The sequence below is a fragment of the Chenopodium quinoa genome, unplaced genomic scaffold (genome assembly GCF_001683475.1).
Source record: "Chenopodium quinoa cultivar QQ74 unplaced genomic scaffold, ASM168347v1, whole genome shotgun sequence".
NCBI classification, from domain to species: domain Eukaryota; kingdom Viridiplantae; phylum Streptophyta; class Magnoliopsida; order Caryophyllales; family Amaranthaceae; genus Chenopodium; species Chenopodium quinoa.
The window spans coordinates 1,223,028-1,247,957 of NW_018742309.1; the positions used below are offsets into that span (position 1 = coordinate 1,223,028).

At 37.4% G+C, this 24,930-nt stretch overlaps 1 protein-coding gene and 1 long non-coding RNA gene across 5 annotated transcripts; one reads left to right on the forward strand and one right to left on the reverse strand.

Moving 5' to 3' along the window:
* Nucleotides 1–398: 398 nt before the first annotated feature.
* Nucleotides 399–2,877, reverse strand: LOC110687542. Its single transcript, XM_021864204.1, has 6 exons — nucleotides 2,584–2,877; nucleotides 2,112–2,202; nucleotides 1,861–2,063; nucleotides 1,481–1,637; nucleotides 1,013–1,117; nucleotides 399–753 (listed from the first exon to the last, which is right to left on the reverse strand). Exons 1-6 carry the CDS (start codon nucleotides 2,875–2,877, stop codon nucleotides 401–403), a joined length of 1,203 nt encoding a protein of 400 aa, XP_021719896.1. The 3' UTR covers nucleotides 399–400.
* Nucleotides 2,878–8,772: 5,895 nt separating this feature from the next.
* Nucleotides 8,773–11,899, forward strand: LOC110687929. 4 transcript variants are annotated; one of them, XR_002504486.1, is made up of 5 exons: nucleotides 8,773–9,373; nucleotides 9,940–9,999; nucleotides 10,142–10,228; nucleotides 10,657–11,261; nucleotides 11,605–11,899. It is a non-coding gene; the product is annotated as an uncharacterized LOC110687929 (long non-coding RNA). The 4 variants fall into 4 exon arrangements; XR_002504484.1 differs by having other exon boundaries at nucleotides 8,783–9,373; nucleotides 10,657–10,795; nucleotides 11,160–11,898; XR_002504485.1 differs by having other exon boundaries at nucleotides 8,789–9,373; nucleotides 10,657–10,795; nucleotides 11,605–11,893.
* The last annotated feature ends 13,031 nt before the right edge of the window (nucleotides 11,900–24,930 follow it).

Consider the following 24,930-nt stretch of genomic DNA (forward strand, 5'->3'; position numbering starts at 1 on the left):
CATTAAAAATAATTATAAAAAATTAAATATTTACGACAGCTATAAATGTCGTAAAATTACGACGGTTTTTAAAACTATCGCAATTTGCAACAGTTTTTGGCTGTCGTTGAGTATTTTTTTTTATAAATGAATGGCATTTAATACTCAAATCAACAAGCCCACACCAAACCCTAAATCAATATTCCGCCGTTTCTCCTCCTTTTCTGTTTCTCTCTAGGGCCGTTTCAGAAATTTCGGTGGCCCGGGGCGAAGACATAAATTGGGGCCCTAATTCACATATAATATTTTGAAATAAAATAAAAATTGGGTAGGCAAAAAAATACATATTTTATTACGCATAATAATCTTTAAAAACATCAAATTTCATATACATACAACATTGAAATCAAAGCCTAAGCGTTCATATGAAAATATTTCTACGAGCCTTTCTAGATGCAAAGTCACTAATAATAGTTTCTACATTAATATGTTCTAAAATATTTTTCTCAATACATAAAGTAGCTAGACCATTCAACCTTTCTTGTGACATTAAAGATCTCAAGTAGGTCTTTAGTAATTTTAACTTTGAAAAACTTCTTTCAGCAAACGCAACTGTCACCGGCATAGTTAATAGGATTCGATAGGCAATAGAAACATTTGGATAACAATTTGCAACTTTGACAAATTCAAGGATTTCAAATGCTGACATCAAATCATTTGGCAAAGTCATTTGTAACACTTTCAATTCAGAAAAAAGATCATCTGCATCAACATCCGAAAAATTATTATGAGTAAAGGTAGTCATAAAGCTTGTGCAAGATTTTCTTAAATCGTCATTATCCAATGATTTCAACCTTTTTGCATCGAATAAAAAAACCAAAAATGTTATCAAATACCTCCAACTGCTCAAATCTATCTTTCAAAGAAGCTATTTCAATATCAATATCCACCAAACAATAATTGACTCTAAAAGATTCCTCGGGTGATTGTATTTCCTCATCATTATCGTCATTCTCATTCTTAGTATTTAAACTAGATTCAAACCCTTCAATTCTATATTTCTCAAAATATGTGATCATACCTTGCACTTCATTCATGACAACTCCAATACTCATGCATTTAGATTGAAACTTTTTACTCACAATGTTAATAGCAAATAAAATGCCATACCAAATTACCATGCCAAGTAAAAATCCAAAACTTGCAAGAGAATTAGCCAAACTTTCGGCTTCACTTTTTGTTTTAGCAATATTAGCATCATCACCACTAGAATTATACAATTCCAACAAAGCTAATCTAATTTGAGGAGATTGAAACCTTATAGCTTTAACACTCTTAATTCGACTCTCCCATCTAGTATTGCACAAAGATTTAACAATTAAACTCGGGACATTGTTAACTAAAATCTTCCACCTATTAGTGGAATGTGCAAATAATGTGTATATACGTTGTACAATTCCTAAAAAAGAAATAGCTTTAACACAAGAATGTGCCATATCAGAAAGAGTGAGATTAAGACTATGACAAACACATGGCATATATAAAGCCCTTGGATTAATTTCAAGCAATCTCTTTTGAACCCCTTGGTGTTTCCCTTTCATATTAGAGTCATTGTCATAACCTTGCCCCCTTACATCATCAATATCCAAATCAAGGGACTTACATAAATCTAACAATACATTAAAAAGTCCCAAACCAGAAGTATCATCTACTTTTAAGAATTCTAAAAAAAACTCTTCTATCTTGATTTTATCACTTGATACATTCACACATCTTACTATCAAAGTCGTTTGTTCTTGATGGCTTACATAAGGGGTACAATCAAGGATTACAGAAAAATATTTCTGACTCTTTTATTATTTTTATCATTGAAGTCCGAACACCATGAGATAAAAGATAAATAAGCTCATTTTGAATTTGAGGACCAAGGTAATGTTTGTGAATTTCTTGGCTTTGAATATGTCTAACATGATCTTGCATTACCAAATCAAATTCAGCTATCATTTCAATTAAGCCCAAAAAATTACCATTACTATCATCATAAAGTTTTCCGCTAGATCCACGAAAAGCTAAATTATTTTTAGCTAGACATTTCACAACAGAAACAATTCGAATTAAGACTTGCCTCGAACGCTCTTTTTCCTTTGAAATTGACTTTTGCAAGTCTTTATCAATGCCTTTATTCAATTCTAGTCTCACTCTTGTTTCATACCAAGTGTCACTCTTGTTTCATACCAAGTGTTCATATTAGTCATATGCTCAACACTATTCTCATGTAATTTGTGTTTCTCACCAAGATGTTTCCAATCATTCACACCATCACTTGCTAAAAAAGTTTTGTTATATTGAGATGTGAACAATTTACAATAAAAACAATATACTTTATCAGCTAATTTTGAGTAAACCAACCATTTTCTATCAAAAAGTCTCACCATTACTCAACTTCTTAGTATAATAGGCATATGAAAAATGCCTTAATTTGTTATCAATTGGAAACACAAGGTTCAAATCTCTAATAGGTCCTTTTTATATCAAAATATCCCTTCCTTTAATGTCAAGATTACCCCAACTTTTAAGATCATAAATATCTAAAGGAGGGACTACTTGATCAATGCCAACATCATTAACATCGGATGTATTTGGTACATTAGTTGGTTCATTCATATTAGTCGCATCCTCATTAGGCTCATTTGCCTCATTATCACGATTTTCATTATTTATATTCTCATTAAATTGTTCATGATTTTCATTTTCACCCAATTCATTAGAAGACTCTTCTACTTGTACTACTTTAGTAAAAAAATTGTCAATGACACCCTTTTGAGATTCTATTAACTCTTCTGCCCGTTTTCTTTTTTTTCTCTTATCATTACCAGATAAATATTTTCTAGGTAACATTCTATCAAACAAAGCCAATCATAAATTAATAAGTATAGAAAAGAACAAAAACACCTGATTATTGAAGCAATTGAACAAAAGACTTAGTACGCTCAATTTACACTCCAAACAAATGTCATCTCAAGTAATCAAATCTGAAAAATAGAAAACAATTGAAACAAAAAAATTTAGCTCTCGTCGATGGTCGAAGGACTGAAACAATTAATATATATGACACTATCCTATAAACAAACTCATATACTAAAAACGAAAATGTCCTCGAAGAATATTACGACTCGTATCCACAATCAAGGCCATTCAAGTACTCATCACCTCAAAAACAACATCCTCATCATTTAACACTCTAGATTAAAAAAAAAATTAATTATGAATTTATGATTATTTAGGAATGAAAAAGTACAAAATTAAAAAGTTAAATAAGAAATAAAGAATTAACCTTAGCAATCTAGCATTTTGATGAAATGATGATCCCGTAGGCCGTAGCTTTCGTCGACGGTCGAAGGAGTCCAAGCAAATCAAGCAATCAGGGTCGTAGCAAACTAGCAAATCAAGCAAATAAGCAATTACTCCCACTAGAACAATCAGAGTTAATCAAAATTTTATCAAACGAACAACCGAAATTTTATCAAACAAACCAATTCAACCGAAATTTTATCAATAAGAACAACCGAAATTTTATCAAACGAACCAATTCAACTTCCAACCAATCAATGAATTAGATAATTTTTTCCCCCAATTTAATAATTGAAAGAAATTGTAAAGATTATGAAAACTTAATAGAAAGAAAAGATTTTGATAAATAAAGTAGTATATACAAAGAGGATTATATATAATTAGATAAATTCCCGTTGATAATTAAAGGATAAAATTACCGTTTATCATAATCACGAAGGAGAAGGAATTAATCTGACCGAAAATTGAATTGAGATACATTTTGAAGAACAAAATCACCGACAAAAGGGGATGGAATTGAATTAATGACATTTTTATTTTTGGGTTAATCAAAATTCACTTAGGAAAGTGAATATTTTGGGAGAAATATAAGGGAGGAAGGAGGATGAACCATGAACAGCGAAATTGGCTTTTGGAATTCTTCTGAAAGTCTGAAACTCACGCTTCTTATTTTTTTTCTTTTATTTTTTGTTTTTTTTAAAAAAATAATTTTGGGGCCTTTATTAAATCTGAAGATGGGCTTTTGGTTTGGGGGCCCAGGGCGGTCGCCCCACCTACCCTGGCCTTGCTACGACCCTATTTCTCTCTCCTCTCCTCCTCTCTCTTTCTCTCTCCTCTCCTTCTCTATATGTTTCTCTCTCCTTTTCTCCACCTTCTCCCAGGTTCTTTCTCCTCTTCTCTCTATGTTACTCTCTCTTCTTTCTTTCTCATGTAAAAAGAAACAAAATTTAATGGTCGAATTTCTTTGGGTTCATTTTTTTACATGGTGGCGGTGGCGGAGCATGAACATGTTATGAGGTTCAATTTCATTATGTTGGAGTTCATTTGGTCAAATTCGATCATAAAAATTCCAGATTTGGTATTTGACCATGAAAACCCAAAGAAGAGGAAATTTTCGAAGGTATGTTAAATTTCTTTTGTATTTTTCATTTTTATTATTGTGGTTTTTGTTTATTTTCTGAATTTTTTTTTGGTCTAAATTCATTATTTTTCGTTTATTTTCGTTTGAGGTGTTTGATATTTTAATTTTTCGTTTGGTTTTTTTTTAATTTCGCTTGTATTTCCGTTTTATATTTTATTTTTCGTTTGATTTTCGGTTTTTTCATTCGAGTTTTTTAATTTCCGTTTATTTTCGTTTGAGGTTTTTGTCTTTCGTGAATTTTCTTTTGATTTTTTTGTTTTTCATTTATTTTCATTTCATTTTTTGCGGCTTTTTTATTCGAATTTTGAACTCTTTTTGATAAATTTTGTTTTTTCGTTCATTTTTTTTATTTTTTTTGTGGGTTTTTAATTATTTGATGTACATTTGTATTTCTTGGTTGATTTTGTTATTTTTATGCATTTTGTTCTATATTTTCATTTATCTTTGTTTATTATGTTCGGTTTTTGGTTTGATTTTTAATTTGTTTCTTAGGGTTTAATTATTAGATCTTAATGATTTTTGTTAGGTGAGGGGGTTGTCGGTGGTGGTGGTGGTGCGAAAGGTTGCAGTAGGGGTAAGGGGGCAAGGAGGCCTGGGTAAGGGGGGCAGGGGGAAGGGTTTTTGGTTTTTGGTTTTTTTTTTTTTTTTTTTTTTTTTTTTTTTTTTTTGCGACAGCCATTTGCGATGCCCAGCCGTTGGTAAAATCATTTTTAATGACAGTTTTTGTTTTTGTCGTAACTTACGACGGCTTTACACTATTGTAGACAAATTTCAGCGACTAAATATAAAATTGTCGTTGAAATTAGTAAAATTGTCGTAATAATTCTTTTAAAATTTTACGACAAAGCTGATAGCGACAAATTGTTTACGACAGTTAACTGTCATAACTATTATTTGCGACAAATTTTGGTTGTCGCAAAATAGCTTCTTTCTTGTAGTGCACTTAACGTGCATATATGACAGGCTAAAGTCGTATCACCTAATCAAAAGAAATTAATAAGTCCTCTAACTAAAGCAGATAGGGAAGCAAGGTCGAATCCACAGGAAAACAACGTTCTTATATTCCTAATAAATTAATATAATCTAAATTATCAAGTAATCAATTGTGATTTTATATGAACTATACTAAAAGAAATAATTAAACTAAAGCAATCACTAGAGAAAAAATGTTATTGGTAATGCCTTATTTGTAACCAACAATTTTTTATTAGTTACAAGTACTATATTTGTAACCAACATTAGCTAACGTTGGTTACAAATACATCCTATTTGTAACGGACAACCTAATGTTGGTTACAAATACATCCTATTTGTAACGGACAACATAATGTTAGTTACAAATACATCCTATTTGACAACATATAGTTGGTTACAAATAGGAAGGATATTTTTCTATAATCGTCCAAAGCCCATTATTATTTTCCCTAACCCTAAATACAACTACAACCCCCCCCCCCCCTCTTTCTTTCTCATCTCTATTCTCTCTCCTTCTCCCTTCTCATCTTTCTCTCTCCTCTCAATCTATCCTTCTCCCCTATTTCACTCTTCCTTCATTCCTTCTTTTCTCTCAAATTTCTCTATCCTCCTTCTTTCTCTGTCATCTTTCCCTCAATCTCTTAGCAATTCATTCCTCCACGAGCATCCACGAGAATCCTCAAGTCCACACTGCGCGCCACCCATGTACTTTTATCGTCAACAACCGAGCTTCACCATCAACCCACGAACATATATCCACCGTCAACAACCGTGCACACACCGCTTAACAACTGAGCATCCACTGTCAACCCAAGCCTCCGTTGTCAACCCAAGGTTTTTGATTTTTAGATCTTATTTTCATTTAGATTAGACATTAGATCTAGTTTTGTTTATTTTAAATTTCTAATTGTAATTATTATTATTATTTTTTTATATAATTGCAATTTTAATTTATAATTTTTAGATAATTGTATAATTATTTATTCCTTTCAAATTTTTGGAATTTTTTGTATATAATTTCTGTTAATTTTTGAATTATTTTGTTATTAACACAAATTTGTTGTCTATTAATTTTGTAATATTTGTGTATAATTTTAAGGTTTTGTTATTTTTATGATGGTTTGTTGTTTATGTGAGTTTTGTGGTGGCATTTGGTGTGTATTGGTGGTTTTTGTGGCGGTCGTGGGTGGAGGAGAAGGTGTACGAGTTAGGGTGGTGGGATTCTTATTGTGGCCATCAGTAAAAACATGACTTTCTTGTAGTGGGTGGTGGTGTGGGTCATGGGGTTGGGGCCTGGTGGGTTGTGGTGGTAGTGAGGATGATTTTCGATGTGGGATAGTGTCGTGGTTGGGGTAGTGGGGGTGGCCTGGGTTTGGTTCATATTGTCGGGTTCGGGTTCAGGTTCAACGGGACATCTCAGCTTAGCATTATTTGCTAGGTATTTTTTTTAATATTGAAAATAAGCATTTGTAACTAACAATTGATATGTCCGTTACAAATAGGTTGTCCGTTACAAATAGACACCTATTTGTAATGGACAATTGAAATATCTGTTACAAATAGGTACCTATTTGTAACCAACAATGTCCGTTACAAATGACTGGACTATTTGTAACCCCAGCAGTTGTAACCCCCAATGTTAGTTACAAATAACCCGTTTTTGTTAGTTACAAATAGCATTTTTACTAGTGAATCAAAATTATAAGAATATCAATAAATTAAAGCCTAGGGCATAAGTTCACTAGTAAATAATATATATTTCGGGATGAAGAACAACAATCAATTATCAATGCATGAATTAATCATATTATAAAGGGATTTTTGTTGAAGCTTAAGAGTTTTGATGATGATGAATAAAAGCAAACTTCAACTGATGTGATTTCTCTAAGTGTTTGATTAGAACAGGTGAAGTTGACTTTGGAAGTGGAAGAGTAACCTATCTAAAAAAGAGTCAAGGAGATCTAAAGAAAGTAGAAGAAGAGTTCCTCACTGGAACTAGCTGTGATCCCTAACGGGAACACGAAGAGAAGTTCCCTAACAGGAGCTTGACAGCAAGCTAAGAAGATTAGCTTGGATTGCGTTGAAGACGACAAGTTCCATAAGAACTTGGCTTTCAAGTTCCAGCAAGGAGTTGGAGAATGGAAGACAGCATAAACTTAGTCCTAGTCTGCGTGAAGCCCAAGTATTCTTACGTTACAGCGATTGATGTAATCCAGCTTTAAAATAAAAGTCTTTTGTTAAGTTTATTCTTCTAAGGATTGTTGTAAAAATGTTAAGGTTAGTTTATGCATGAAATTTATTAGAGGCGTAGCAAAGCTTGACAAGCTTTTAAATATGAAAAGTTTATTAAAGATAAGTTTTAATTTTATGAAAAGATTTTTAAGAGATTTTATCTTATAAAATCCGGGTTTTACAAAATATTATTCTTTTCTAAAATTATATCTTTGTTAAGTTTTCCAAAAGATTTTCTTCTAAAAGATTTACTTAAGTGTTGTGATTATGAAAACAGTAGTTTATTAATTTCTATCTTTTGAAAACCCTCTTTACATATGAGTACAACTTGTATATATAGTAAAATTCATAATTTGCACAACTGGTGAGTTTATGCGTGAAAAATCTGAAGAGTGCGAAAAGTGTGAGTTTGCCAAGTCTAAACTTTGTCATATTAGTCTTGGATTTCATGTGTAGCTTTCCTATCACATATTAGAGTCAAAGGTTTGTATTGTTTTGGTACTGTAGACACCTAAAAATGTCTCCCCAAAACCAAACCCGATGATGAACAACCTTTCACCGCCATTATTGGTCAAGTCGAGTAATTAATCTCAAGAGTGCTTAAAACCTATATTCGGTAAGAAATATTCCCACTTCCTATGAGTGCCAAGCATATTCACAACATGCTTACATAGGCGCGCTTCGAATGACGCCTACAATTTGGCGACTCCACTGGGGAGGATTCTTGGTTATTTATCGATTTGAGTGATCGGTATTTAATGAGATGAGTGGATGAGACTTGAAAGATTCTTGAATCGTATTCTTGTGATTAATTTGGCATTTTTGCATATGCATCGACATTTTAACATCGTATTTAGGTTAACCTTGTAGGAAAAATTGAATAACTTGATCGCGATCGAAAAAATAAAAGCACTGCTAAATTTTTATTTCTCACTAGTGGAAAAAAGCTCATTTGTAACGCCTTATTTGTACGGGCACATATATGCCTGTTACAAAAAACTTATTCGTAACGGGCAAAATAATAGTCCGTTATAATAAAGTAGCGTAATGGGTAGGACATATAGTATTTGTAATGGGCAAAATTATACCCGTTACAAAAACTAAGTTGGCAAAGTTTGCCCGTTACAAATACTTTAGTTTTTGTAACAGGCACCTTTTGCCCGATACAAATAACTTTGTCAATGAAATAAAAAACCCTAGTACTCCCTATCTAACTTCACTTCTCATTTTAGCCGCCTACCTCTCCTTCAAACACACTTTCTCTCATCCCTCATCTCCCTCTTCCCTCATCTCCCAACTTCCGTCTCCACCATCGAACGACGTTCCACCACTCTCTCGTAGTCTCGTCTCTTCCATCATCTCTTGTTCATCTTCAAGATCCAATCCCCAAACCCAAAACCCATCTACAATGAATCAAAATCTAATAAAAATGGCTCGATCTCTTTCTCAAACCCTAACTCGACTGCCCAATTCTCTCTCCTCCGCAACATCCACCGATTTTATCAATTTCCAACACCAGTCTAACTCGGTAAAGGTGTTTTCCGGTTAAAAACCTGGCGGCACAAGAGGTGGTGAAGGTCGGGATGAATTAGAGCGTCGTTATCAGCTTCTGTGCTCGGTTTCAGATTTCCGTCGTTTGTTTCACCTTATTCGTCAAATTATCAGCTATTTTTCTAGCTTATTGACTGGTTTTAGGTACGCAATTTATGGTTATGTATGGTACGTTTTGTTAAACATGATATTTTCAGTGTTTTTGCTTGTGTAATTTACCTATTTTCGAGTTTTGCCTTTTTATTTATTATTTATAATTTGCTTAATTTCATATTGCTGTAGGATCTATAATTGATTTTGCATAATTGCAATAATTTTGTTAGAATTTTAAATGAGCATATACTATATGAATCTCGTCATAGGAATAATGCTATTTCTAATAGAGTTGGATTCAATGAACCTTTTTTTTTTTTTTTCCCTTGTGATTGGAGGTAGTTAAATGGATTGGGCCAGGATTTTGATGCTAGATTTTGGTTGAAATTTCCGGTGCTGCGCTATGCCTGTTTCCGATTTTATTTAGTTGTTTTTGAAGTAGGAAAGATTTCAAGGAATTATCTATTTGCATTGTACAATTATTAGTTGTGATTAAGTTACATGATAAGTTTTATGGTAATTACTTTGACAGTGAAGGTAGCTTTTACATGTCACTATGTTTGCTTTTATTACATTCACAAGGACACCATATCTTATCTTTGTCTTCACATTTACAGGTTTTGGTAATTGATTTCCAGCTAAGGATGGTAATGAGATGTAAGTTTCCTATTATTCTGGTGAGTAATCTGATTAAATCCCGTATATATTGAGTTTATGAATTATAACAATACGAGCTTATGAATTATAACAATGCTAAGTATTTCGCTTCATTTATGCTATGGATGAACAATAATTTTCAATGTTGTATTGTTTTTGTAGTGGGCAGCTCTAGCTCTGTTACTCATATTCATATCTGCATTGGGACTTCCTGTTTCAACAGGAGCATACATCTATACATTGATCTTTGTAAGTGATCTTTGTAACTTGCATTTTCCTTGTTAGGTTTGTATAATAAAATATTATTGATGCTTATCTTTGGCCTTTGTATTTAATGAGTATGGTTTAAAAATCCAATATGAAACGAGTATATACCTTCAAGTAACTCTATTTCTTTTTCCCTTTGTGGATTTTCCTATTACTTGCTCTCAATGTATATCTGAGACATTTAGAATTGAAGCAGCCAAGGCTTAAAGCTCACAAGCTGCTTAGATCAGAGTCCCTCCATTTTATTAGTTTTTCAGGGCATTGGATGCTCTAACACTTTGCACATCTTCAAATTTATTTCTATCTATAGAAGCTTATGCTTGTCTCATATTTGTGTTTTTGTGGCTGATTTAGGGTTTGGGTTAGGGTTCTTAATATGCTAATATATGATTTTTGTTTTGATGTTTTAGGAGACAGGAAAGATTGGAATTTTTGTATGTTTCTGGATTAGCTGTTAGGAAACCCACTTCTGATGGATTTCAGGGACTTGGATCTTTGCTTGGTGTTGATAATTTGGCTTCAGCAGCATCACCGACATCGGCATCAGCGGTCATTTCTTAACTTCTTACAATCTGATTGTGGTTTGATTGATTTTATATGTCATGAGATTTGTTTTTTTTTTTGTTTTTTGTTTTTTGTTTTTTTTTTTCTTTTTTTGTTTGTGTCATTGTCTTGGTATACTATTAACAATTGAATTAGTTCAAATGTATGTTAAGGATTTTTGTTGATTGAATAATACATAAGCTACCTAATAGTAGTAACATGCCTCCTATTCACTACATGGGCAACCTACAACCTAGCTAAATATAATATTTAGTGTGACTCGAATTCTGATTTGAGAAGAATTATGGGGTGTAGAGAAAGCCGTTGGCTGCAATTAAGCTGATTCTTGTGATAATCTGGTCTGACTCAGGCATTAAGGTGGAGTAGAGAAAGTTTGGAGACTCATTGTGGGGAAAGGGACGTATAACAGCTCGTATAGGTGTTACTGCCTTACAAACATTCAAATTATTGTGTAAGTAATGCAAATTATTTGCCTAATAAGTTGGATTGTTCAAATCACTATAATTAACATCAATCATAGAAGGTATTGTAACCTCATCCGTGAACCAGAAATTTACTTAATCAAACCACTATACGGGCTGCTATACGTTGCACCCTGAACATATTTTAGTACCTTATATTCTCATGCAATCGTTGTGCGCTAGTTGTGTAAGATGAAGTTGATAAATATATGCCTTTTATAGTGATGTTGCTACTACGACATATGTGTGGTTATTTTTACCTGCCCTGCTTTATTTATACTGCATAATGCATGCTAGTTGATTAGTTGTTAATGCATGGTGATTTTGTTGCAGGTTTCTAAGGCAGCCTCGGAATTGAAATCAAAGTTGCAGCTACTCGGAAAAATGGTGGAAGATGTAAATTATTCAACACTAATTTAGAGTAAAATAATTTAAATCTTATGGTAGTCTTAAGTAAACTTGTTTTATTATTATTATTATTACAATTGAGATTTGCTTTTGCTTTTTCTTTTGCTTTGGTTTATGTTTTAGTTATTAGGTAATAATGAAAGCAGGCTTTTGCTGATTGTATATTAGGTGTATACTATACTTATATAAAATATATATCTCTAATTAATTGATAAAATAATTGTGAAAGCTAGCTGTCCAACATGTGGACTTTTTTTTAAATTGGATCTCACAGTATTTGTAACGGGCAGAATGTGCCTGTTACATATAATCCCGTTATTTGTAACGGGCAAAACAAGTGCTCGTTACGAATAACTACTTATTTGTAACGGGCACTTGTTACTTATTTGTAACGGGCCGTTACAAATAACTACTTATTGTATCGGGCAAGCGCCCGTTACAAATAACATTTGTTATTTGTAACGGCCGCATATGTAACGCCCCTCGCCCGTTATGAATAGGCTGTTTTTGCCCATTATGGATAGCATTTTTTCCACTAGTGTCTGTCGCGCAATGACAAAATTGCCATGACACGGCAGAGAGTACCGCGACGCAACACTCCGTACCGTGGCATGGCAATTCCTGCCATGACACGACAATCTTAAAAATTCAACAGTGCTTCTGTTTTTTCTTGTTAACTTGACGCAGCACTCTGTACCGTGGCATGGCAATTCCTGCCATGGCACGACAATCTTAAAAATTCAACAGTGCTTCTGTTTTTTCTTGTGGTTAACTTGACCATAGGTTGCGAACTTCATTGCATCACTATGACTATGTGCCTTATGTGTGTATATTTGATCGTTTTGATCCTAACCTTAATGACAATTCTTTGTCTATGGTGTTGGTTTATTTCATGACTAACGAATGCCAACGGACCGTACTTAGTAATTAGCACAAACTCTAAAATTGACAATAACCTGAAAAAACGCACAAAGCAAAACCTGGAGTTGATTACCGTGCCATAGCAGTACTACCGCGCCATGAAAATCAGCGCCGTCTTTTTGCCGTGTTAGGCAGTAGTGCCGTTCCACGGTGCCCAAGTTTAAGTTCAGTCAGTCCATATTTAGTCTTCTGTGCTATTTTTGGTCTTCGCGTCAGTCATTTTGATACTGTTTACATGTCTAGCCATGCGATCATACCACGAGTCTTATCACATTACTTTATCACTCACGAGTCAAGTATAGTCCACACATTTTTTTGATTCGAGTCGTGCACCATGTCGTTTATGATCGTACACTAGATTCATGCATGTGTCTCCTTTTTTTCGTCACAATAAAGAATGAGTGGAGTTTTCTTATCTATTTTTTTTTTCTTTTAAAAATAAAATCTCCTCCCTCTTTTTCTTTCCTATTTGGAATGTCGAGTCAAACCATTAAATGAATTTGTTTTATTTCACAGTACTTGGTCAAGAAGCAGGGGTAGATTGGTACGATTCGAGTCACTGCCACAACAACCTCTTATACATAAGAGGCGTACAAGGAAACCGCCACAATCGTCTCCACGAAGTTTATCTCCATCACCATCTCTTGTTTACTTTCAACTCATTCCAATGGCCACTAAGGGAGATGTTGGGTTTCGTAGTGACCCTCACTACGCGGAAAGAAACCCGCCAAGACCCGCCCCCATAATAAATGCAATTAACAAGCAAAACATAATTAAATACAAGAAAGGATAAAAGATTATACCTTTGATGCGTGCTTCGCTCAATAATGAGCTCTTACTTGAACCCCGAAAATACGAGGTCTCCAACGGGATCGTACCCTCGAACCCGACCCGAGCGTCCTAAGTCTCGAAGGTTAGTCGAGACCCAGACAAATAAAACTATGAGTTTTACGAATCAAGGTTTACTTAAATCAAGAGTTGCCTTTTTAATTCCACTCAAGGTTGTGTATTCCCAATACCCATGCCTTTGGTATTTATAGGGAACTGCACCCTTGATTTCCAATCTCCCACCAATGTGGGAGAGTTGGTAAATTCAACAATTTATTTAAATCCAAATTAAATAAATAATTAAATCAATCACAACGCGACAAGTGGCACAATTACATGCAAATGAGTGATGCCCAAGGTTAGGTGGGGGGGGACCATAGCCTTGCTTCCCAAGGCTTTGCTTGGTCCCCACAACCACACACAAACCGGCTTCAAGGTGGGCTATGCTGGCTGCCAGCTAGCGTGCTAGCTAGCGCTGCCAGCTAGCACTAGCCAGAAGCCTTGCATCCCCAGCCAGGCAGTGCGTGTTGGTGCTGGGCGATGCTTGGCGCTTGTGCGTGCTGGTGCTAGGCGCTGGTGCGTGCTAGTGCTAGGCGCTGGCCCTAGCACTCCCACGCATTTCTTCGCACACACTCGCATGCTATGCACATCCATGCCAGCCAGCCCCTAACGCACGCAAGGCCTAGCATGTGTGCTGCTAGCGAGCCATGCATGCTGGGCTTGGTGCTGGGCGATGGTGCACACGCACACGCACACACGCATGTGCCTAGAACTGCGATGGTGCTGTGCGTGGTGTTAGGGCTGCGATGGCGCCTAGGCATGATGCTAGGGCTGCGATGGCGCCTAGGCACTCATGCCTCGCCTAGCACACCATGGTGCGCCTAGCACACACATGGTGCGCCTGGGCTTGCGATGAGCTAGCCTAGCCTAGCTACGGCTATGCTCGTACTTGTCGCTTGTGATTTTGCGACGCTCGGTCTCGACGCCCTAGGCTCGATATTCGACGTCTGTATTCGTAAAACTCCGTTGATTCATTAAATCCTTCGAATTAATTCGTTGTCTCGGATCGGTTGTTCGATTGGGTTCGACCCGAAGGGTTCAGTTAAGATTAAGCTGTAATATTAATTACACCTTAATATTACTGATCGGAAGCGGCCTCCACCTAGGCATTCCGATCACTTGATCTTACTGAAGAATTAGCTCTGTAATAATTCTGAACCCTCTATCAGAATAATACACTTGTTGGAAGGACACCATTCCTTTAGGAGATATTGAGGGCATTCACAAGTCCATCGAGACACTTTCCGCCATGACGCAAATACTCACTACCCAAGTTAATACCATGGAACAAACCAAGGTCACTGTTGCTGCAGTTGACAGGATCAAAGAGCAAGTGAGCAAGATTTCTGAGGACTTCTCCCTATGTGGAATAGCTTGCCACTTCTTTGGCCGTGAAGGACAAACTCCCGGAAAAGTTCTCCACTGCTTATATACCAAAGTTCAAGCCTACTGAAAACCCAATGTTCTATTTGATGGATTTCTCTGCAACTATGGCTCTTAAAGGACTAGATGTAACACTCTTCGGTGTTCCCTCTCTCCTTAGAGCATGCTTGCCAACAATGGTTTTATTCTCTAGATACCAAGCACATTACAACTTGGCAAGATTTCATTGTAAGTTTTATGAATCGTTACAAGTGTAACATTCAAGCTAGAACTTCTAAACGTGATCTCTCTATTCTCAAACAGAAAGAGAATGAAGGCTTCATCGCTAATCTAAACAGGTGGAGGGAAATAGCTGCACTCTTGGTGGATCCTCTTAAAGAAAAGGAGATAGTTCGTCTCTTTATCCAAAATTTGACTCACAAGTACAGGCAACATCTCAAATTCTTTCCATTGAACACTTTTGAAGATGTATACGATATTGGCATCAATATTGAGGACGAGCTAATAAAGAATGCTGGTAGTAATAACAACAATAATACTTGGAAAAACAAGAAGAACGACCTTCCTTCTTCTTCGTCTTCTAAGCCCGAAAATACTACCAACAATGTAAGCCAGGTTGATCTCAATGAATTCTTAGCTCTTGATGTTCCATTGCCCAAGAAAAGGAGAACTTACACTCCTTTGGGAATAACTTATGATGTTGCTTTTGATCGCCTTTACAGTCAAGGTTTGATCACACCTATTGGGCCATTTCTAGAGTTGAAACCTGAAGAATGGAGTGCCAAATTGAACCCTAATGCTCACTGCAAGTTCCACCAAGGAAGAGGTCACTCTACAGAACAGTGTTGGAATCTGAAAGATGCCATTCAAGATTTGGTTGATGCTAACAAACTTCATGTCCCTCCAGGCGGCAAGAAGTAGTGAAGACAAGGCGCACGACGAGTCCTTCTGCAAGATCTCATGATTACTTTCTTTATTCATTTCCTTTTTCCCCATTTTTGTCCAGCATCATTCTGAATTTCTATATGTTGCTATATGTTTGTTCACCTTTTCCATAAATTAAATGAGCATATTTCCTATACATCTCGATCATGTCATTTTTGCATTAGTAAAAAAAAAAAAAAAAAAAAAAAAATCAATTGCCGAACCAAACACAAGGTACACCAATGACTTAAGGCACCTTTGCAACCCATTCGTTCCCCTTAAACCATTCAAACATATATCCCATTTCTTCACTAACCACTTTTAGCTTCGTCTAACGATTGACTTTTATTTCTTCAACCCATATTAACCTAACTTTGGGATGGGAAGATGTGTGATTTGTGTAACACTCAAAAGCAAGTTAAAAAAAAAGAAGAATGATAAAAAAATAAAACAATGGCTAAGGGCAAGTGTTTCAATGTCTTTGATATGAACATGTCTCGAATTCGTCTCTTATTGAGTACTTGGCACCGTAACTGAGAAACATGAATGCTAAGTGAGTGATGCACCGCATGATCTGAGATTGCTCACATTAATTAAAAAGAAAAAGTTCAAAGCCAAAAAAATAAAATAAAAAAAGCGAAAACATATAAAGCTTGCAAAAACTTCAATACAAAAAAGCGAAAACATATAAAACTTGCAAAAACTTCAAGTCCCTAATCGTGTCCCTAATTGTATGTCAATTCCCACTTTCTATGAGTGCGGTACAACTTGCTCCCAATAATACGGGGAGTGTAACATTCAATCTAAAACTTCTGAACGTGAACTCTCCATTCTCAAATAGAAAGAGAATGAAGGCTTCACCGCTTATCTGAACAGGTGGAGGGAAACAGCTGCACTCTTGGTGGATCCTCCCAAATAAAAGGAGATGGTTCGTCTCTTTATCCACAATTTGACTCACAAGTACAGGCAACATCTCAAATTTTTGCCACTGAACACTTTTGAAGTTGTATACGATATTGGCATCAATATTGAGGATGAGCTAATAAAGACTGCTGGTAGTAATAACAATAATAACACTTGGAAAAACAAGAAGAACGACCTTCTTTCTTCTTCATCTTTTAAGCCTAAAAATACTACCAACAACATAAGTAAGGTTGATCTCAATGAAGTTTTGGCTCTTGATGCTCCATTGCCCAAGAAAAGGAGAACTTACACTCCTTTGGGAATGACATATGACGTTGCCTTTGATCGCCTCTACGGTCAAGGCTTGGTCACACCTATTGGACCATTCCCAGAGCCAAAACCTGAAGGAAGGAGCGCCAAGTGGAATCCCAATGCACATTGCAAGTTCCATCAAGGAAGGGGCCACACTACTAAGCAATGGTTGAATTTAAAGGATGCTATTCAAGATTTAGTGGATGCAAACAAACTTCATGTCCCTCCAGGCGGCAAGAAGTAATAAAAAGCAATGAAGACAAGGCGTACGACGAATCCTTCGTGCAAGATCTCATGATTTCTTTTTCTTATTATTCATTTCCATTCCCCTCTTTATGTCTAGCATAGGTTTTTTCCTCTTAATTCCCAGACTATATTGTGTTTATGTCTTCTCTTTATTCACCTTTTGATAAGGGAAGAAACACGTCGTTAATTTGTCTATCCCTAAATCAAATACAATTTATAACACTCAACTAACCTAATACAAGTATATGGCAAGAAGAGGGGTCGAACCACAGGGAGAAGCTAAGCACTACGATCACAACCAACAATTAAGCTATCTCGAAAAGGGGGAACGGAGTTGTTTAAGATATTAAAACTAATAGTGAAATGAATTAGAAACAATGCAATGAAAACACTAAGGGAAATGGGTAACTATAGGCTTCACTTGAACACACATAGGCATGGAAACAAATTAATCATGAACTAAACATGCTTGAATATCGATATAAGGTCCAATCTAGCCACCTATCGGGGTCAATTTGCTTCTCCTAACATAGCCTCTATGTTATCACATTAGAACCATATATTGGGAGGTGCAATCGAGTAACAATTGATATAAATGAATCTAGCTAGCTCAACTATCGCATCGCCTAGCATAAATTCACCCTCAATCAACTAGCAACAAGAAGATCGAGGAACATCAAGCAAATAAAGGCTTTAATCACAATCAACTTGAATTCCAAACCAAAGCATGAATAAATTCTAACTACATCATCCCCACACCCTTAGCTAAAGAACTACTCACTATCCATGGCAATTAACAAGTTAATCATGAAATCAACAAGCAAAGGCATGATTAATGAGTAATCAACAAAATAAATGCAAACTAAAGCAAAATCAAATAGCAAGATAAAGAGAAAAGATTAAGTAAATGCTCATTGATTGAAGTTGATTAAACTTCTTCTTCAAAATCCAAGTTCAACAATGGAGAAATCCACACTTTCTCTCTTTAAAAAGCTAAACTAAGGGTGTTTCTCCCTCTAAATTAGGGCTAATAAAATAAAAAAATTAAGCTAATCTAATCTACATAAAAACTTTCTAAAAAGGGACTTAAATAGTCCGTACAAAGTCGGCTGAGATCGGGAAAAGGTCCGACCGAACTCTGGGTAGATTCGGCCGAACCTCCCTGCTCCTTGTTTGGTCGAACTTTTGAGGTTCGACCCCTCCTGCAAAATCGCTGAAAACTAGTTTGAAACTGCCTTATTTGCACCTTGGAAGTTCGATCAAACTTTTGAAAAGTTTGACTACACCTTGGTTCGACCGAACCTTTCAGAGGTTCGACCACACCTCCTCTTGCACTTCCTCTTCTTGCTTCCTCTCCTTCCCTTTGCCCCTCTTTCCTTTATCCATGCTTCCAAGCTTGGCCAAGGGGCCTCTCACCGTTCTTAGGACTGCCATGGAACCTACAAAAGATAGCAAAAATCACGAGAGCAAGGGGATGATAAAATAATTCATAAAGATTATCAAAACAAGCGCAAATAAGTATACTTTTCATCAACACATAAAGAAGCCATAAGAGGATAAATGAGGTAGAAAGACCTAAGAAAAATAGGAGGAAAGATACCTAAACACTACTCCTAAGAGTGACATAAATTTCACTCATCGAACTCCCCCACGCTAAGGCTTTACTCACCCTCGAGCAAAGCAAAAGAAGATGAACAAGGGAGAAAGATTAAGATTTTAAATAAGCAAAGAACAAAAGAAAAGCCGAAATTGCTATTAGCAAAAGCAACAAGCCATTTAAACCCCAAGGTCGCTGATGAGGACGAGTTGTGATCTCGTGAGGGTTTCCAAAGAGCATACCCCACAACTCTTACAAAATTGTGTTCAAGACAAACCAAAAACAAGGGAAAGAAAAGAAACAAATCCAACACAAATCATAGTCAAGTCAAGCTTTTAGAGATAACAAACATGAATGAATGCCAAACTTTCTAAGTAGTAGAAGTGAGCATGCAAGGGGATGCCGAAGGTTGATTGAAGGAAAAGTCATGCTAAGCATAGAGAACTCTAACATGAACCACTTTCCCCGCATTCCTTACAATCTTACCGCGTTCCCTGATCTAGATTCAAATCCACCCTTGGAGGTAGCATCTCGTGACTCCTCGAAGGAGCCGGAACAAAGATAAAACAATACACAATAGGGGAATCCGACATCTTACCAAGTCATGCCCTCTCCATATGCTTGAAATCTAGCTCCCTCCACCGACTAGTGACTCAACCAACCTAGGTCAAAAGAGCATCGAAAGGGTTGTAACGTTGGCTAGGGGGTAAGGGTGTGGAAAAATTTGGAAATTGGTGCTTAGCCTAATCGTGAAGTAAAGGGTGATCTAGCCTCTTTTTCAAAATCAAACATCTACCAATTTTCAAACTACGTTGCCAAAAACTTGAACTACATTGCCAAATACTTTTGAGCTTTCATTTTCCTCTTACATCTTCATTTATCAATTCTTTTTTTCTTTTCTTCCTTTTTCTTTTTTTTTCTTCTGCTTTTGCCATTTTGTAAATTCTCATTTTTTTTCAACTTTATTCCATTGTCCTTGCCTTTTGTAACTATGGACGACTTTTTCTAGGATTTGCATTCGCTTTTATTGAACACATATTCACAAAATCACTACTTCACTTTCCATTTAGAACCATTACCTTCCAATTTTCAAATCAAAACTACAATAAGCTTTCATGGCTCGAGCTTCATGATTCTAAGGGTGAAAGTAAAACAAAATGGCCATGGGCTTGTAATGTGCTATAATCAAGGAGGGGAAGGCTCAACATGATAAGAGAAAAAGGGCAAATGCAACAAAAAATACAAAAGATAATAAAAATAAAAGCTAATCCTAGAAAACAAAATAGTCACCGAATGAAGAATGCCTTTGTCATTCCTAGGTTAGTTCGGTCTTGATCTCGGGAGCCAGACGCCAAGTTCTAGATCTAAGCATGCCTTGGTGAGGATCTTACGCCACTCATACAAGTAATGTTGGAGGCTTGAACGATAAAGCTCACATCAGGTTACAAAAACTATCTCTAGGGCTTCAAATCTCCTAATGAGAACAACACCTTCTTACCACAAACAAGTGAATTTGGGTTCGATGGGCCTTACGAGTTCTAGAACAACTACCTTAGCATGAACATATCCTAGAGTCAACCAATGGCAATCCCGAAGCATGCAAACTTATAACACTCAAGAAGCAAAGCATTCAAACACACAAGTTAACTTTATTATGCTCGAAATGAAAATGAAACAACTAATCTTTTCGTGGTTTGCCTTGAACAAAAAGGAAAATCTTTCTAATTTTTCACATTTTTCGATTTTTTTTTTCAAAAGTAAGGAGTACAAGAGAGATAAGAGGCAAGTAAACATATAATTCCCAATCGACAAACAAAGATCGTTCGGCATCAACACGAACGATCACCAGATTCCGTGGAATCAAATGCAAACAACCTCGAACAATCAACTCCATCCTAGTCTAAACTAAATATGCACACAAAGGAAAATAAAAGAAAGTAGGGAAAGGTCTCACCAAATGCCGCTTGAATTAGAACACAAGACAAATATTGCGATCTCACCAAGGTTCTGGAGCTTGAGTTGCTCCTTAGTCCATCCTTTTGTGTTTCCGTTTTCAAGCTATCAGGAAAGTGAGCCAAAAGAAAAGACACTACAACTATACAAAGAAAAGTCAGTGAACAAAAGAAAAAGACTAGAATTATAAACAAAAGAAAATGACTAACAAAAAGCTATCTGCAAAATTTGGATTAAGGGATTTGGATTATGGGATTTGGATTGAAAATTTGTTCATTAGATCAAGAGAGAAGAGGGAACAACAACTTATTCAAAATTATTCACACAATAACATCATCATTATACGAATCATCATCATCATCATAAAAAAAACAACCGAAAATCATCACTAACTACAACAAAATCATTATCCTCGATGGTTCTCCATATGCACAAGCTACCACCCTACCACACTACCCTCCTATGTACACTTCAACCAAAAGGAACATCCTTCCCCACGCTAGTCTTTTGCACGTCTCGAGCAAAAGTGAAAGACATGGAAATCCGAGGGGTGGGGGGAGGGGTGGGGGCGGGGAGGGAGGGGGAGAACGCTCATTGCGGGTTTTTATCCTCCCGTTCCTTAGGAGGGTTGTTGAAATCAAACCAGGGCGATCTATGAATAGATGGAAGGGTCGGTTAAAGTGCTTATAGGGACACCCTTGGGTACCTTAACCACAATCAAAAGCATTTGGGGTTGATGGACATGCCGGATCATAGGCGTAGTCACACCCACCCGGCCGATATGGGTTAAATGGTGGGGTACCAACACGTTGGGATGGGTCGATAGGACCTTCTCAATAAGCATAGGTGTTGTTGGGTGGGGGTGTTAGGGTCATAGGGGCCCCAATGTGGAACCGGACCAAGATTATCATAGTTCATCCTTCCGTAGTACCCCCATTGTTCAATGGAAGTTTGATTATCATGACGAATACCATCGAGGGTACTACGGAGGACACTCATATCAAAAGGAGAAAAGGAAGAAGAAGAAGATGCCTCACCTCCCCCACTAGAAAGGGGGGGGGGACGGGTTGCCCCATTTGGTAGACCGGTTGAGGGTGTGGAATTGCGCCGCAGACTTGATTCTTCCTTAATTCATCAGGTATGAATTTCCGCGCAATCTTCCATTTTAGCGGGTTAGAAGGATCTACCAAAGTGTGAGGGGGATCCAGGAGGACACACCATTCTTCTCCATTATCGACCAATAGGATAAATTTGCGTTTTTGGGTGGTGTAGTTGATCAAGCGTTGGTTGCGGAGTGCAACAATAGAAAGAGCATATGGAGGATAGCCGACGACCTCTTCTTCTTTGTTTTGGAGCCCATGGGGGAGCAAATAAATTTGGTTCTTGTAAGCTCCACCTTTCAAAGAAAGGGCAATGACAGTGATCATGCCCCACATATGTATCTCATCACCAAGCCGCCCATCACGAGTGTCCAACAATATCGAGATAAAGGTGGTGGATCATTGGAACTTCGAGCGCTAATGATTGTCGGCCAAGTAGAGGCAAGCTACCTCATCTTTCACCATAGAGCCGAGGTTTTCCTTGAAGAAAACGACATATTGAAGAAGCCGGTCAAAGTATCTCAAAGCAATATGAATGATGTCGTTGACCTTTGCGGTGTTAGTGCGAAAAACGGGCTTGGTGGAGATGCTCCGCCACCATTCTTGTTCATTATAGGGATGCGACACATTGAGGTCATATTAGAAGGTCGATATAACCCGGTTTCTTGCCAACGGAAGATGTCATTGAGCTCACTCTCGGTTAGGGAATGGTCTTCGTTGAACATGCGAAAGTGAAGAACAATTTGAGATTCATTCCCTTCATCATCTTCTTCAATGACTTCCTTGCGGAGGGAAGCAAGGAAATCTAATGTGACACGATCATAGGTATGAGCGTGGACGTTGATGAACTCGCCCCAACCAAAGTTTTGTGTGAGCCGGACTACTGAAAGGAATGGTGTCCTTCCAACAGGTGTATTATTTCGATAGAGGGTTCAGAATTATTAGAAAGCTAATTCTCCAGTAAGGTCAAGTGATCGGAATGCCTAGGTGGAGGCCACTTCCGATCAGTAATATTAGTGTACAATTAATATTACAGATTAATCTTGACTGAACCCTTTGAGTCGAACCCAATTGAACAACCGATCCGAAACGACAAATCAATCCGAAGGATGTGATGAGTCGTCAGAGTATTACGAACAAAGACGTCGGATATCGAGCTTAGAGCGTCGAGACCGAGCGTCGCAAGTTGAGTCGAATTTAGAATTCGACGAGACGTGAAATCAAACAAGCAACAAGTTCGAGCCTAGCCGTAGCCTCGCATTAGCCTAGCCATGTGAGTGCTAGGCTAGGCAAGGTCCCAAGCAATGCGTGCCTAGCATCCCCTAGCAAACGCACATCGCATGGCACAAGCATCGCAAGATGCGTGCATGCGTGTGGTGTGGCTGTGCATGCGTGGCTAGGCGTGCTAGCATAGCACCGCTAGTCATTGCATCGTGCTAGGCATAGGCTAGCACAACCCGCAAGCATCGCAAGAATGGTGCGTGCTTGCTAGAATGCTAGGCGAAGCACCCAGCCATCGCTAGCCTCAAGCATCGCACATGCTAGCAGCGTGCTAGGCTGTGCGTGCTTGCTAGCCAAGCTGGGCCAGGTGTCGTTGCATGCTGTGCTTGCGTGCCTGCGTAGGTGCACCAAGCAGCAGCACGCTATGCGTGCTAGGCCTCGCATAGCAGCAGCCCAACACCTCGCCTAGCAGCGCATAGGAGCAGCCCAGCATGCGTGGCTTGCTAGCAGCACTCATGCATGGGCGTGCTGGTTGGACAACCCAGCCTTGGCAGCCAAGGCAAGCTGCCAGCCTGCCAAGTGGCGTTGACAGCCGATCAAGGTGGGGACCAATGGTTGGTGTTTTCCTTGAGGAGCAAGGTGGGTTGGTCCCCTTTCTTGGTGGTCCTCACCTTCTCCCTCTCCTCCCATTACCACTTGTAACTTGTTAATTGAATTGCAATTTTATTTTGTTTTGATTAAAATAAAATAGGGAAATTGCAAATCTCCCACATTGATTGAGAATGGGAAATCAAGGTTCATTTCCCTATAAATACCCAAGTTTTGGGATTTGGGAAGAACACTTGAGTGGAACTAAAAAGGCATCTCCTTAGAAAAGTGAGAAAACCTTAAGTTCGTAAAACTCTAGTTTTTATTGGTCAAGTCCCGACTAACCTTCGGGACTAGGACCGTTCGGGTTGGGTTCGTGGGTACGAGCCGTTGGAGACCTTCGCATTTGCGGGGTTCAGGTTTTTGAAGTAAGAGCTCGGGATCGAGCGAAGCACGCGCCAAGGGTATGAATGTCTTTTCCTTCTCTCTCTTAATAGTTGTTTGATATGTGATTGCATGCTTAGTTGCCTTAATTAGTGGGCGGGTCTTGGGCAGGTTTCTCTTCCGCATAGAGTCGGACTCTACGAAACCCAACAACTACTTCATCCATGATGCCAAGTTTTTTAAGGTGTTGTCGCAGAAGAACCTTGTCGATCATATAGGACGATCTATGTGGGTCTTAGACATCCCAAAAGCGCTCGTTTGGAGTGATGATGCCATGATCATTGATGCCGGGTGGAGGTGGAAAGTGGGTGTTGAAGATTCACCCGTCCTCTTTCTCTTGGACTTGCCTTTTCCAAAAAGATGCTTTGTGAATTTACAAAATCACCAAGAACTAACATTAGGAAGATTCAAGCCAAGAGGAGACACAAGAAGCTTGCCAAGATAAAAAGTGTATGCAATGAGAGTAAAAGCCATGAGTTGTGAAATAGATGTAGAAGATAACATCAATACAATTCAAGGCATTAACGGACACTTATAAACCAAGACATGAGCTAAATTTCATATGACAATCAAATGCAAATCCTAAGAAAGCCTAGGTGAATTTGGGCATGTGTCCCCTAAAATTCATGAAAATCACTCAAAACTCATCAAAATCAAACCAATAACAATGAGTAATAATCACAAAATTACATCTAACTCAAGAATTTCTCAATCAAAATGTAGCATGAACAACCTAGTGAAAAATCAACATATTCAAGCAAATAATTTGAA